The 16,770-nt window shown below is 43.8% G+C and overlaps 1 protein-coding gene across 1 annotated transcript in view; it reads right to left on the reverse strand.

Annotated features, from left to right (window-relative positions):
- LOC122924379 (proline dehydrogenase 1, mitochondrial-like) overlaps positions 1–16,770 on the reverse strand; it is a 152,103-nt gene that overhangs the window by 59,849 nt on the left and 75,484 nt on the right. Inside the window, exons 5-7 of the mRNA XM_044275405.1 lie at positions 12,542–12,606; positions 7,382–7,498; positions 3,819–3,898 (exon numbers count right to left, since the gene is read on the reverse strand). Coding sequence (XP_044131340.1) covers positions 3,819–3,898; positions 7,382–7,498; positions 12,542–12,606 — 262 coding nt within the window. The remainder of the gene's footprint in view (positions 1–3,818; positions 3,899–7,381; positions 7,499–12,541; positions 12,607–16,770) is intronic.

The raw sequence follows: 16,770 nt of genomic DNA on the forward strand, positions 1-16,770 counted from the left end.
GTTTATCCACTAATAGTGCTGGACAGAAAAACTCAACATGCCGCATTTTTCTGTCTGGCTCTATTTGACAGCTGGCACCACAACTGATGCGCCGGATGTATGTGCATGATCCCATAGAAAGCGGTTCTGCTTAGTTCCGCTCCGGCAATTTCAGCTTCACGCCGGATGGTAACTGAGCCGGATCAGCAGTCATATGTGAAGGGGGCCTTACAAATACTGACCATGTGAAAGTAACCTAAAGATACATTTACATGGGCATATCAACACGATAGAGGAAGATAGAGTTTTTGTAACGCCCCGAAAGGGGGCATTATGACTATTTTCACCCCATCACTATTCTATGGTGTACCCTGAGTTATCCTGCATACTTATTGCCATGTCCTGAAAAATTGGTATGTTTATTTGCTTGCAAATGACTGTTAAAGTGTAATGTACCTGGTTCACCAGCAGATGGCGGCAGTATTGGCAGAGCTAGTTTCCCTGAAGTGGAACCTTCTATTCCATTCCAGCCCTCTCTAGAGAGGGAGGAGTTCAATGTTAATGAAGGGCAGAGTAGATTACCCCCTGTAAGGGGAAGCAGCAGGCCCTTGTCCCTCCTGGACAAGCCTGCAGAAGTCAGTCTACTCTACGCCATCTTGGGGAGTGGTTGTGTCCAGCTTACCCCCTGTAAGGGGATGGCTGTGTGCTAGCCAGCAGAGCCTGCTCTACTAGGCCAAAGAGAGAGAGAGAAGTAAAGAGCTTCAGAGCCAGGAGGAAACATTCCCTGGGTAAAGATAAACATAAAAGATACAGATCAAGATAAAGATAAAGTCAGACTACAGAAAGCCAAGTCCAGCAGAAGAGAGAAAGTTTATATTTGACCCAGCTAACATAGCAGAGCTGATTGTGTTTGCCAGCCAAACTTTATGCCAGAACCTGCTGATGACCAAGATCGAGTTTGGAAGATTGTTCCTTGAGGAAAGTTTATTCAAGTAAAGCGGTGTTTAATTACAATAAAGGTCTGGACTCAAGTTCTTTCACCCTCATCCTTCACCACCTAACCCTTTCAGTTGCACCGCTGCGGACGACTGCGCCCGAGGTCCCGGATATCCAGGTAGGAGCACCATGACAAGTGCAAAAGCCGCACCAAAGGGAAACTATAGGAAATCCTTACACCACTCTAGAATTCCTACACTTGGGTACCACCAGTGCTAACTACTTAGGTAGACCTAGTCCCTTGTTGCTGAAATGCAACTTTTAAGCACTGATAACATCTTAAAAGGGACCCACTGTCTGACGTCGCTCCCAGTAGCGTGTTGCATTTTCACTTGCCAATTTTCAGGAGGGAGTTTTTAACAAACGATCATTCTTACAATTGTTCGTTCAGCCCCCTCCAGTCCTAGAATTACATTGTCTATTGGCGATGTGCTACTGACAAACTTTGATGTTTCTGCCCACATAAAAGATGCAATCAACGAGAGACTAGGCTGATCACTGGTATGTTTATACAGGGTCATACTCAGGAATGAGCATTCGTCCGGATGACCGTCAGCCTGTGTAAAAGGACTGCCAGTGTCACTAGGCGTTCAAGACAAACATCCATCCAAGAGACATTTCTTTTTTTTATTAAGTAAAGATTTTTTCATTCTAATATAAGAAATGTCACTAGTTCTATAAAAGAGTCCATTACTTTTACAGATATTTTCATTCTGGTTACCATGACTACAGACAGGTCCATGTGATGTTTTGGTCATATTTACTTAACTTCATAAATGTAACATTGTAACACTGGATATTTTTATAAATATTTACAGAACAATTCAGAATAAAAAGGCGACACAGACTATGAGGCGAACCTACATTTCTGCCAGCTGGCGCTACACTGTCATCTTAGCGTTTCTCCCAAAAGACTTTCTTTGAAATGCACCTGATGGTAGATGGTTTGGAAATTCTAATTTGTATAACTGACCTTGCAGCAAAAAATAAAAATAAAAAAATATTACCAAAGCTGCAAATGTGATTCAGGGCCTAGAGGTGCCAACCTCACTAAACACGCTTTAGCTTTCAATGAGATTCATGTTTTCCGAAAGGCGAGTTTGCACAGGAGGCATTTTACGTCAACCTGTTCATGCTGCTAAACTATTAAGAGTGCCAAAACTATATGCAAATCCCTTCTACCAAAATACAGCAGATTTCCTAATAACTTTTCCTGTACAACTGCAAGGGACTGAATGGACTGTTCATGATGGAACCCCACAGGTACTGACTTTTGTTCCCATCCTTATAGGAGGAATCTCCTGTTTGGGGCACAGATGACTCCCACTATGTAGAAGCTAGCGAGTTTAACGTTGACAATTTTTTAAAGACCCCCACTGGTATTGTGATTCACCCTGAACGCAGATCACTTACTGAATGTGGCATAGTGCAAAAAGATGATGCTTTAACATTCAAACACTTGCTGTACAAACTGTTCGGGGTTGTTAATGACATAATGGGGATCATCTACTGCATAGCAGAGGAGGAAAGGCCATGCTGATAGCAAACAGTGATCTGTATACAACAGCATGAAGACATTACACAGATAGAAACATCTCTAGAGGGCTTTTACATATTTTTTATCCCTAGCAACCAAAATTGCTGTTCTAGCCTGGCCTCATTTGTCCTTGCGGGCTCAGAAAAAAATATATTCTGTCGACAGATATTTATTACCCAGGGCAGAGGCATTAAATAAAATTGATGCTTTGTTCTCAGCATTATAGTGATGTTACACCTTAACCTCGAGGAGTTGACCTATTTTGGGCCTTTGCAGTCCAATAAAAAAAAAATATTTTGCTTGATGTAGCTGTATGTTGGGAGCCTCATCCCTTTCTTAGACTCATCAGATGCCACGGTCACCATCAACTGCGGCATCTAAGGGGTTGTACGACAGGGATCAGTGGCATCTCAGATCCTGCCCATTACAGAAGAAGCCTGGCTGTCAATCACGGAAACCTCTGTGCGGTCACTGTGAAATACATGAATGTTATTTTACGCTAAAGGGTTAGAAACCACACACCTACTTGGCGCCGAATCTGAGCAATAATGACCTTAGAATATAATGTGCTAAAAGGAAACCCTAAAAAAAAAACAACAAAAAAAAAAATAATAATATTTCCCAACCTGGACACTAATAACCTGTAAGCATTCTACAGAAAAATTGTAATTTTGTGCAACAATTGCAAAATTTATTATATATATTTATTATTTCATATATATATGAAATAAAATATTTTTGCCCTGGACTCCAAAGCATAAAACTCCCGCAGCCATGAAAGGAATATCAGAAGATTGTGCTGAAAGTTAGCATGCAGGACAGTACACTAGCCCTCTAAAAGAGAGTAAATGTACACATTTGTATAGTTTTGGTTGCATATTGCCATTTTTCTATTTGTACTGCATCTTTGAATTCGATTTTTTGCACAGATATAAACACTGACTACTGAGCGACTATTTTAGTACGACCATTGATTCATTCATACTAGTGGGAGGATATCAACATGAAGGCCATGTCTACTTTCGTTGCCTAGATGCACAAGTATAAAGAGTGGCATAGAGTATCTTAAAGATTATTTGCTTAAAGCACACCAAAAAAATATTAGGAGCAACATCCATGGAGAGTCGGAGTCAAGAAATTTAACAATGTGCGTGAACGCGTTATTAAACAAAAAGGTACTTAAAAAGGTGTGAATTAATGGCGTACATTTCCCATTTTACAACTCAGGGATAAAATAAAACAAGGATATACGGCACATAGTACATTTGGAAGATATAAAAAGTACAATTTAATCAGTGAGGCATACCCTGATAGTCCGAGATTCTCACCCGTGAACCAGTTATGAATTTCATCTTTTGTAGCAATTCCAAGATTTGCCAGGCTCTCCTGTAATAAGGAACACAAATCTGATTTATTCGGCTGTACAGCTTTCTACACTGGATCAAAGAACAAAGGGCTGAATCACAGCAAGGATAATATATAATGAAGCGGAGAGAGAATTGTGGTACTTATTCATTTAGGCCCGCAAACCTATGCTCCGCTGTTCCATAAGTAGTCCTGTTCCTTTTTCCCTCCCTCCTGTTACTTTCCCCAGTAAATAGACAGGCCATTAATAAGTCCCAATCAGTGCTCGATAAGTGCAGTTTACATCTAGAATTTTCATTAGTATGGGCACATTTGATCATTAACATGATCATTCATCCCCAGCCTTCGTTTGTTTGCAGTACATCCCTTTTTATATTGGTTGTCGGGTAATTGCTGTATTGACCAGGTGAACAAATGTACAGATGAATATTCGCTTCTGATCATTGGCCCGTGTAAGGGGACCCATTACCTCAAAGTCACATTCTGGTGCTTTATGTAACAATTCAGATTAGTAGCCAAGGGAAAGATGGCATTACATTGAGCTAGTTATGGACACATGGAAGTCCACAGATATCCTCTGAACTTGGAATTGAAGTCCCTCCCCTCTTTGGATTACTATTTATTTAGATTAAAGGGGTTTTCCGAGTATTTAATACATAGGTATCAGTATCTGATTAGGGGTCCGACAACTGGCACCCTCGCTGATCAGCTTGGTAAGCTGAGGCCTCCTCGCAGTTTACCAAGCATAGCGCCGTTGATTGGATAGAAGCTGTGCTTTGTATTGCAGCGCTTTTCACCAAGCCCACCTGACCGATAAACGTGATGTCACTGGCCTAGGAAGAAGCTGCAGCGCTCACTGGAGCACTGCACCCTACTCAAAGAGCTGACCAGAGGAGGCCAGAAAAGGATGACAGTTCCTACTAAGTGAACACAAGCGGAAATTATGAGTTCCGCAAGGAATTGATACAGAAAGTGAAATCGAATACCTTTGAGATACTGAAGAAGGTTTATTTGTTGAAATGATAGTTCCTCTGTAACAAAATCAGTAGAACCTCTTTTGTAAAATACACTCATTGAGAAAAAAAAAAAAATAATAAGTAACACAGACAGAATTGTTAGTGCCATGACAGGGCTTCCAACAGGGTTTCCCAGGAATGTCTCCACCAATTGCTACAGTTTCTTGGCCTGCTCAGTCACCAGATTTATAGGATCCGCTACGATGCCAGTTTCAGTAACCTATGAGTGTGCCGGATGTACAGGGCAAGCTGCAACATCTTTACGCAAATGTGCGGCAGGATACCATAGGGCACCTGTATGCCCCATGCCCAACCATATTTTATCTTGTGCCCAGGCTAGAGGCGGCGCAAAAGAGTACTAGAGACTTCCTTCAGATGTACAGTTTTCCCCAATAAACGTATCCTTCTGTTGTAATATTGTAATCACTTACATATATCATCATTACGTTCATTTTCAACAATTTCTTATTGGAAGAAAATGTGGGGGGTTCAGCCCGCACAACCCTGTTTGCAGGTGCACATTGCTATGGCGAAATACAGATACAAACGCAAAAAACACAAATGCAATTGCATTCTGCAAACAAGCACTCTGCCCTGCCTCTATGCTGGATGTTGAATAAGGCATTGGTGTACATTTTGGCTAAAGCGTAATAAGCCACTCACCACGTCAAGGTCACCTTCATGAGTGGTCCCTAACACTAGTTCCTACCTGTTATGGGCCATGACAGCCACACAAAGTCCAGGGAGCGCCAGGTACAGCATGCACACCAAGCACACTCTGCTTTTAACCCCGTCTGGTGCCATTACAGCTTTCATCGGATTCATGGATGCAAGTACCAACATGCATGCTGAGCCCACTATATACTTTTCCTGGAGCCAAATGGCTACTGGTAGGTGCTATATAAGCAGACTCAGTTTTATACGGACTTTAAAACCAGCCTCCAGGGCAGACTAACTGGTCTGGAGGCTGGTTTTAAAGTCAGTATAAAACTGAGTCTGCTTATATAGCACCTACCAGTAGCCATTTGGCTCCAGGAGAAGTATTTAGTGGGCTCAGCATGCATGTTGGTACTTGCATCCCTGGATCCGATGAAAGCTGTAATGGCACCGGACGGGGTTAAAAGCAGAGTGTGCTTGGCGTGCATGCTGTACCTGCGCTCCCTGGACTTTGTGTGGCTGTCATGGGCCATAACAGGTAGGAACTTGTGTTAGGGACCACTCATAGAGGCGACCTTGACATGGTGAGTGGCTTATTACGCTTTGGCCAAAATGTACACCAATGCCTTATTCAACATCCAGCATAGAGGCAGGGCAGAGTGCTGGTTTCTTATTGGTGCATTATTATTTATATTTTTTTTATCAATGAGTAGGTACACTCATTGATAAAAAAAACCATTTGTTAAAATGTACACAGAAAGAGCCATATTCTCCTAATTAAGAGTCACCTCCTCGAACATCCTGCGACTGTGGAAGAGTGAAATCAACTAAATTAGTGTAATTGACTTCCCTCGCTGGGAAAAGTAACTTTCTCATTACCGTCTTATTAAAAATGTATTTTCGTTGCTTTTCTGCAGGCTTGTAGATGTCGGTGTGAACCTCCTGTCTGACGTGATCTCTTTTTTCTATAATTACTCCAATAGACAAAATGACCGCTTAAAATGACCTCCGTACAGTATTAGAACGAAGTTTTATGTGAATCGACTTCAGATGTTTCATCAGAAGTCGATTCGCTCATCCCTAATTAGAACAGAACACATAACAGATCACCTGTACACACTGCAAAAAAAAAAAACATTCATTTATTAAAGTAGCAGCCAAAATAAAGGGGTTTGCCCTGACCAGCTGTGACTGTTATTGCAGCTCAGACCCATTTATTCGAACTGGATTGGAGCAGCAGACAGCTGTAATACCAAGCACAGACACTACAAAAAGTATGGCGCTCTGCCTGGTAAACAAAAAGGGGACTACACAGCCGCGTCAACTGAACTGAGGATAGATCATCAATAATTAGGGAAGTCCCGCAAAATCGCTTTTAAGAGGTTTTCCAAGATTTTTTTTTTTAGCTGATGAGGACCTATTCTCTGGCAAGGGCCAGACACCCAGGACCCCTGCCGTTCAGCTGTTTAAGAAGGCATCTGCGCTCCTGTGATCGCCGCAGCCTTTTTGCACCAAGCACAGCACCGTACATTATACAGCGGCTGTGTTTGGTATCCCAGCTCAGTCCCATTCACTTCAATGGAGCCGAGCTGCGCCTAGGCCATGTGACAGATGAAAATGACATCACGTGGCCTAGGCAGTGAGTGCCGATACCTCCTCAAACAGCTGATCAGCTAGCGTCCCAGGTGTCAAAGCCCCACCCATCAGATACTGATGACCTATCCAGACAATAGGTCATCAGTAAAAAAATAAATTAACAAAAAAAAAAAAATTGTGTTTTTGAATGTGTTGAATGGTTGACATCTACAACACTGTAAGGTGATGATCTTACCTTTAACTTCTCCACTTCGAGCTGAATTTCAACAGCAGCAAGTCCAGCCTGGCCCTGATTTGCTGCCAGCTGGTGGAAAAACCTCCGCCATTTTACAAGCACTTCAGAAAACTGCAACTGAAGGGAAGAGAACGGATGGGTAAGAAACACAAGCAGAGATCAGTCTTCTTTACCTCCTACTCTCTTTTCCATGAAAACATTGCACAGCCTATACTAATGGCTTTAATAGGTCTTCACATGATATAAGATATAACAAAAAAGGCAATAGAGTGGAGGGCACATTAAAGAGCTAATTTAGGACAAGTTAGACCGGAATGGAAATGGTAAATGACTGATTGCTACAGGGTATGCCTGGTTCATTAATTCACACAGTTCCTCTATGGAAACAAACGGCTGGCAAGTGTATACTATACGGCCGTTTTCCCATTAAAAAGCATCAAAAGTATAATGGATGATCCTTGAGGAAATTAATTCTCAGACATGACAGAGATAACTGGCTCAGCCACTATAATATACCGATCAGCCATAACATTAAAAGCAGTGAATAACTGATTATCATGTGCCCCCTCTGCCAAGGGATACAATACATCAGGCAGCAAGTGAACTGTCACGATGTTTAGACAGATGTGTCGGAAGCAGGAAAAATGGGAAAATGTATGGATCTGAGAGACTGACAAAAAAAACAAAAATGATGATGGATATATGACTGGTTCTGAGCATCTCCAAAACGGCAGGTCTTGTGCGATGTTCCCAGTGTGCAGTACTTCGTACCTTCCAAAAGTGATTACACCGACAGGGTTATAGGCGATCAGTCCTCATTGCCCTTCTCGTCTGATCCCACAGAAGAGCTACTTAAGCACAAATTACTGAAAGAGTGCTCATGATCACCCCCCTTCACCGCTGTAAGTGCCTCTAAGGGCTCATGCACACGACTGTATGTATTTTGCGGTCCGCAAAAAAATACAGATGACGTCCGTGTGCATTCCGTATTTTGCAAAACAGAACAGCTGGCCACGAATAGAACAGTTCTATCCTTGCCATAATGCGGACATTAATAGGACATGTTCTATTTTTTTGCAGAACGGACATATGGAAATGGAATGCACACCGAGTAACTTCTGTTTTTCTGCGGACCCAATAAAATGAATGGTTCCGCATACGGTCCACAAAAAAATAAATGAACGGTCACATACAGAAAATACTCTCGTGTGCATGAGCCCTAATTGATAGGTGTACATCAAAACTGGAGCAATTGGAAGGAGGTGGTGCAATAGTACACCCCTTCATGGCAATTATATTCCTTAAACGGAATGTGTCTTAGGTGATTGTCAAATCTTATCTATTCTTTCCTTGTACAATGACCTCTGCACATGTCTCAGAGCAGGTCTACAAAGCTCTCCCATAGAAGTCAATGAGGTCCCCTCCTAACCAGTGTCTCTATATACCATGTGGCTGCCCTAAAAATATTTTCTTATTGCTTTCTAAATGCTGTTAACAACAGCTCAGGCAAGATGGTCGCCCTATAATCCTGTTCAGAAAATAGAATACATTAATATGCAATTAGAAAATAAAAACAGATTAGAACAAAAAAGGATGTTTTTTTTTTTATTGCGTTTCACTCATTTTGGGCTAAAATATTTTTTCAATTGCCTTTAAAAATATTGAGCCATTTAGTCACAAAGGGTTAACTGTCTAGCTTTGTGAATCATACTTTTTACTTTCACTTTGTGCTGGTCATCTAATAACCCTTATCTCTAAATTACTAAAAAGGTCATAAATACTTAAAGGCCCTTTACACGGGCTGAGAATTCAACAGATCATCACTAACAAATGTTCATTGGGTAATTGGATCATTTGTGCAACACACAAAAATCCTTGTGTCACGGACACTCCCGTGACAGGTGCCAGGAGATCAGAGAGACTGGCAACATGTGGGTTAATCTGAATGGTTCCTTGTGGATAATTTTTGTCTGTGGTGTTTTGGTAATGACCACACCTCTCCGCATCGTCCTCATAATCCCGTGTCTGCATCGTCCCGTTTAGTATTTGCCGCAGGTGCAGTGAGCGAAGGACGCTCGGCTGCTGCCCGCTTCCTCACTACACCTGCACCGATTAGGTCACAGGCCTCCCCGGCATGCCTGCCGCCTGGCAGCAGCCGAGCATCCTTCACTCACTGTGCCTGAGCCAAATACTAAACGGGAAAGCACAGGCGCGGGATTATGAGGACGATGCAGAGAAGGACGTCAATCAAGTGGACGTGGGCGTGCCAAAAGGCGAGTAGACCGAGCCTCTAGGTGCTGCAGCAACGCCCTCATAGCACCTAGAGGGTTCATTGGCATATTATAAAAGTCTGTTTTTTAAGAGAACGGCGGCAGGCAGGGAGTTAACAAACATACTGTTATGTACTGCTGACATTAGCACATCGCTAATGTCAGTCAGCTACATACTGATTTTTCCCATGACAGAAACCCTTTAAGTTAAGTGTTGTCTTCCCTATTTGTATTTTGTTTGTTGTATTTCCCTGTCTTTTGTATCTAGGTCTGAAACGAAGATAACGACGTATTCTCCGTCTTCGTTTTAGCTACCTATTCGTCAACTTCGCTAATTCTAGCAATCAAATAAGAAGGTTGACTATAGAGACAGCTGTGTTTAATTCGCTATGCGATTATATTACTTAGCTTTTTTTTTTTATAAATAGAATCATTATAATAATCAAGTATTTAACTATTCAATATTTTTTTTTTAAAAGCAAAGTAATATAAAATCGCATAGCGAATTAAACTTAGCTGTCTCTATAGTCAACCTTCCTATTTGATTGCTAGAATTAGCAAAGTTGACGAATAGGTAGCCAAAAACGAAGATGGAGAATACTTTGTTATATTCGTTTTGAGGAATATGACGAATAAGACAAATACATTCGTCATCTTCGCTAATTCTAGATATCAAACCAATAGGAAAGTAGCCTTAAGTTAAAATCGCAATACGCGATTATTTAAATCGCATATTAATCGTGATAACTAGAATGATGAATATTCGATTTCGACGAATATTAAACTAATATTCTATCGAATATTTGCAAATTTCGTCAAAATCGAATATGGCACCTGCCGCTCATCACTAGTGACAACAGCTGTAACGCGCCATTCTCACTGCCGGAAACTGATCGGTTGAGGGGGGGAAAAAATTGACCGCCACAGGACGTTGAGGAAATCTAGCAACACAGGCCACGTGACCAAAATGCAGATTCGAGAAAGAACGCACCTTAAGTGAAGAAGGCAAATTGTTAAAATGGAGACTATGGGATGTTCATGTATATGAGCTCTACAACTCTGGTCCTGAAAAACCCTTTACCGGAATTCAATGCTAAAACAAAAACACCTTAAAGGGACTCTGTCACCAGTTTCTGACCCCCACTTTTAAAAAATATGGTTCTGTGCATGGAGCCCTTGTGATTACTATTGTGGTGTTATAAGCTAAATCTGCTGGCTCATTTAGTTAAAAAAACGTTTTATCTAACCTGTCAGTCATCTTGTTAAGGTGCCCAGGGCGTTGCTCATGGCTTGAAGATGCCGCCCCCCCCCCCCCCGCCGCCGCCGTTGGTGCCCAGCTCCTCCTCTGCTCTCATCAGCGCCGCCTGAAAATACTTAGATATGCCTCCGGCTCTCCCTCACTCCCCCCTCCTTTTCTAAGATCCCGCGCATGCGGCAGTGTTCGCGTTATCGGGAGGTTGAGCGAAGTGCCCGCGCATGCGCACTTCGCTCAATGAGGCTGAACGGAAAAGTCTGCATGGGCGCATCAGGCACAGGCCTGTGCGCACGCGCGGGATCTTAGAAAAGAAGGAGGGGGGAGTGAGGGAGAGCCGGAGGCGTATCTAAGTATTTTCAGGCGGCGCTGATGAGAGCAGAGGAGGAGCTGGGCACCAACGGCGGCGGCGGGGGGGGGGGGGGGCTGCATCTTCAAGCCATGAGCAACGCCCTGGGCACCTTAACAAGATGACTGACAGGTTAGATAGAAAGTTTTTTTTAACTAAATGAGCCAGCAGATTTAGCTTATAAGACCACAATAGTAATCACAAGGGCTCCATGCACAGAACCATATTTTTAAAAGTGGGGGTCAGAAACTGGCGACAGAGTCCCTTTAACTAGGTATACAAAAATTACTTTATAGCAAATGAAGTCCATATTCCATAGGGCAGAGCCTGCTAAACTTCATTGTCCTGAAAAGGGTTCAGGATCTTAACGCTATAAATGACTCTGCAAAACATTTTGCACAAAATCATCTGAATTATAAATGCTCACTGCTGCCCATTCAGACTACAATATGTGGACATCTACGGGAATGTATTAATTGTATCATGACATTTTGTTTTCATACATGTATTAGTATAAAAGGATGTGATCAAGTGCCTTTATGAGCACAGGGATTTAGAAACACGGAAGTGTAACACGCAAGAGTTAAAATGTTGTTCGGCAGAGATAACAGAACTGACAATAATCAGTTGTGGTTTTCCTTTGTGTCTTAAATTAGCGAGGCCTAAAGTGGCATTGACTTATGTACCTAAGACATTAGCCACCATTGCTAGTCACTTAAATTACAAATTCAATAGAACGGTCAATAAAGTACAGCGTTACACTTTTTTTTCCACTTTTTCTTTTGTATGGCCTACAGGGTGACAGAGCGAACGGAAACACTGCACTAAATCTTCTTTAGCTTCAAAACGATTATAAAATAATCCTTATTTATGTAATTAACTGACCAGAGCAAAACTTAGTAGGATTTAATCAGCATCACTCATCTCATCCATGGATGTAGAGAATAAGATGTAGTAGAACTGTATTTGTCGTCATATAATGTCTTTCTTTGTGGCATTTTACTGGCTTAACCTGGCAATGCAGGCAAGATGTCTGTTGACTGACTGACAACTTGAAAGTGTTCACACAAATAAGTGAGTATGCATGTTTAGGTCAAGGTGAAAACCAGACATTTCTTAAATCACAGGGGAACAAAGCTTGAATTTAATAGGTTTGGGGGATCTCCATCAAACAGACAGAACTACAGAGAATGCTGAAGGCAGACAATTCTAACCCCATTACTACAGGGGTGCCCCTTATCCAAAAACATAAAAGCACAACACTAGCAAACAGTAATGTGCTACATTACCAGAAATTGTGGTCTTCCTAAAGCAGTCAACTTTATTGCAGAAAATCCATCCTCGGAACTTCCACCTACAAAAAGAGAAAAAAAAACATGATATATGATGACTGAATAGCTCCTGTATTAGAGGAAGTCACAGGACCTAGAAGTTTACCTATGATTTCAGACAAAAACAAAACAAACTACAGTAGTGTCCTACAATGACATAATAAACTGTCCAAGTAATTTCATCTTCTGTATTGTTTTTCAACAGTTTTTCCCCACTGTGCTTGCACCATGTCTTCTGATGGGCACTGCTGCATAGATGAAGGGGTGGGATCACTGCTCTTTGTTCCTTGCCCCTTCCTGTGCCCATGGTTCAGCATGGCCGTATTGCGAGAGTGTATTGTAGACCAGGGATGGGCAAACTCAGCCCTCCAGCTGTTTTAAAACTACCAATCCCATCATTCCCAGTCTGCCTACAGCTATCAGCCTACAGCAGGGCATGATGGGATTTGTAGTTTTAAAACAGCTGGAGGGACGAGTTTGCCCATCCCTGTTGTAGACTATAGCGCCAAGGTTCTGTCAGTTAAAACATGCATAGAACCAGAAATAGCCAATGTACTGTCTGTAGGGGTAATCAGTAATTTGGATAGAAAGAATAAGGTCCTGTAACTTGTATGGTGGGGCCTCCATGGATTGTTTTTCCAGCACATTAACTCTTGGCTATTGTAATACAAATTGCTCTTCTCTGGGATAGAACCAGACAGGAACCAGCATCCTCCTCTAACATTCATCAATGAGTCTTGGGCACCCATGACCCTGCTGCCAGTTCACCAATTATCCTTTAGTTCACTTTGAGTAGTTAGTTACCACTCCATGCTGGAAACAACCCACAGGACCTGCGACAGTGGAGATGCTCTGATCCAGTTATCTAACCATCAACATTTGGCCTATGTCAAAGCCTATCAGATCCTTACAGCTGCCCATTTTTCCTTCTTTCAACTCATCAACTCCAGGACTGATTGTTCTGAAGTTTTACCACCCAACCATTGTTTCTGGAAATTTAAGTAAGGGACAGAAGAAATAATGAAATTAGATGGTGGTGATCTGTATAGAAGGGACACAGGTTAATGATCTAACATACCGACAGCAAAGCAGAGGGATGTCAAACTCTTGGCAGGTATCAGGGCATGCTGGGAACTGTAGTTTTATGAGAGCTGTAGGGCCACAAGTTTGACATCCCTGGCACAGACTGTCTGGGGAGTGGTGGATAAGTGTGTGCGCTATACAGGTCTCTCCCCTAGATCGTTATCATTATCTCCGCTCATTCCTGCTCCATGAATCTGGATTGCACAGTGAGCACTATGGGTAGGAAGTTTCAAGTATACGTAGTGCTGGCAGGCTGCGGACCTACCAGTGAACTGCAAGTGAGGAAAGTGCACCAACAGGACTGTCAGACAAAAAACGTGGCATTTTCTTTCTTTAAATGGACTTTTTGCAAATCAAATATGGACCCATAAATTTGTGTGTGCTGTCCACACATTTACAACAAACACTGTATGTAAAATTTGAACGTGTCCTATTTTTATCTGTATTGAAGGATAGGACATTTCTATAGAAGATTAAAAATAAATAAAAAATGGCAGCATACACATGGTCAGTATCCTTGTTTTGCAGATCTGCGATTTGCAGACCAAAAACAGATACTGTTGTACAATCTTGGACTAGGGTGCCTAGGGCCCACTGTAGCGGACCGTTCAGCACACAACTCCGTTCAGACGATATCCTCCTTTCCATGCACAGGCAGCTACTGCAAGCACCAGTCTGCCGAACTGCAAACTACACGAATCCTGGAAACCGCGGAACAGGAAAAGCATACAATCGGCTTACACTCCTGGCAATCAGCATACAATCCAATTCCCCCAAGCACGAGACGACACTTCGTTTTGAGGTCAAGCAGAGCTCTTTAATGGGTTATTTTCCAGCCTTTTATGCAGGTCTCCTAGCAAGGGACACTCCCCCTGGGGCCCTTGTAGAAGACTGTGACAGTTTATATTTTAGCCAATCACATGCATTTACAGTATTGAACCTTCCCAGCAATTGTACACAAAATCCCCTTCCCTCTGTCTGTAACACAATCAACAAAATACAATGAGCATTGTCTGTGACGCAATTAACTAACACAGAGACGCAATCCACAAAATACAATTACCAAACGTAATGGGCTAACTTAATCACTCACATGCAGAAAACACACATTTTTCCCCCAAACACAGAAAATGCCCCAAAACCCACATATCCCCATAATTTATACATTCATGGATAGCTCTGATCTGGGTGAACAACATATCCAAAAATCACCCAGATCTGAGCAGGGGTTCCCGAATTCCATGGAAGTCACATTTGGCCGGCCGCAAGCATGGCTTTTCTGCCCAAAACAGTTCCACAGATTTAAGCTGTGCGGCCGGTCTGTCTTCTCTTTCAAAGTTAATGTGGGCCATAATCCTGGGGCAGGAGGCGGGCAAACAGCCCGCTCCAAAACACCGTGGCGAAGTGGCTTTCGCCACATATCTTCCCATTCGGGGGGAGACTAACCAGGTAGCTGACCTTCTGTCGGTCAGTGCCTGAGTTAGTCGAGTCACCCACCCACAGTAAATTACAATCAATAAGGCAGCCCCCCCACAATAATATACAATCTGCAGTGCAGTCCCCCCCCAACACTTGGTTACTGCACCCGGGGAATTTTGTAGCTTGTTTCGGTCCCATGGCTTCAACATGGCTGTGTTGGGCACTGGTCTCTTGGCTTTGTGGGTCGCTGAGTGAGCAGAGACCGGCGGTACTCTGCCCTGGTGCCAGCGCTTCAGCTGGGGGGACCTGCAGGTAGACAAACCTGGGACAAGGGGACAAAGAAGGGCAGAGGCCAACTGTGCTCTGGCCAGTTGCCAGCACTTCCGCTGGAGCAATCGGGGTATAGTCCTGCCCGGTGACAAAGGGAAAGTTAGGGCAGAGGCCAGCGGCGCTCTGCCCAGATGCCAGCTCTTCTGCTGGGAAAGGGTCAGAGGAAGCTAACGGCTCCTCTACTGACCTCAGTACCTCGGTAGGGGTCAGCTGTGGAGGGTAGGGATGGCTTACCTCCTCCTCCTGGTACTCACACTGCCGCTGGAGATCTGGGCATACTGCCCAGCATCCCTGTAGGGCTGGTAGAGAGACTTCGGTCCCATCTCCCCTTGCCTGCTGGGAGTCCTCCCAGGACCAGTCTATGAGGTCCGCGACCTCCGGTACTTCTGGTCCCTGTTGGGGGGAGAGGACCGACTGTCTCTTCTCCCATGAATATACACTGGCTCTGGGGAGTCAGGACGGCACCTTCAGCTCCCTGGGACTCACTTGGCTGCTGGGGAGAGAGACCAACTATCTCTGCTCCCTGCAGGACACACTGCCGCTGGGGAGGAAGGACGATACCTTCAGCTCCCTGTGGATCACTTGGCTGCTGGGGAGAGAGACCAACTATCTCTGCTCCCTGCAGGACACACTGCCGCTGGGGAGGAAGGCCAGCACCTTCAGCTCCCTGTGGATCACTTGGCTGCTGTGGAGAGGGACCAACTGTCTTCTCTCCTAAGGGTACACACTGCCGCTGGAGAGAGAGACCGGTTGTCTCTGCTCCCAATACAATACTCGGCTGTTGGGGAGGTAGGACGGCACCTTCATCTCCCTGTAACTCACACTGCCGCTGGGGAGCAAGGACGGCATCTTCAGCTCCCGGGAACTTGCTCGGCTGCTGGGGTATCTCCCCCCTGTCCACTGCTGCCATGGCCTGCAGGTACTCTCTGATCCTCCACTTCACGATCTGCACGAGGCCCTCCGCAGGGTTGGGTCCCAAGAGAGACAGCACCCAATTAACCTCTCTATCAAACTCCTCCTGAGTGTAGCAGGGCTCCATGCTTGCTCTGCTGATTTAGGTTCCTTTGTAGATAGGGGCGCTGTACGGGTACTAGCGTTGCCCTCAGTTTGTAATCCAGGAACTGGTGTTGCCTTGTAGCTGTCCTTCTGGGCCGTGAGAATGATCCCGTTGCTTGCCACCAATTGTAGCGGACCGTTCAGCACACAACTCCGTTCAGACGATATCCTCCTTTCCATGCACAGGCAGCTACTGCAAGCACCAGTCTGCCGAACTGCAAACTACACGAATCCTGGAAACCGCGGAACAGGAAAAGCATACAATCGGCTTACACTCCTGGCAATCAGCATACAATCCA

This window comes from Bufo gargarizans, chromosome 1 (assembly GCF_014858855.1).
Source record: "Bufo gargarizans isolate SCDJY-AF-19 chromosome 1, ASM1485885v1, whole genome shotgun sequence".
Taxonomy (NCBI): domain Eukaryota; kingdom Metazoa; phylum Chordata; class Amphibia; order Anura; family Bufonidae; genus Bufo; species Bufo gargarizans.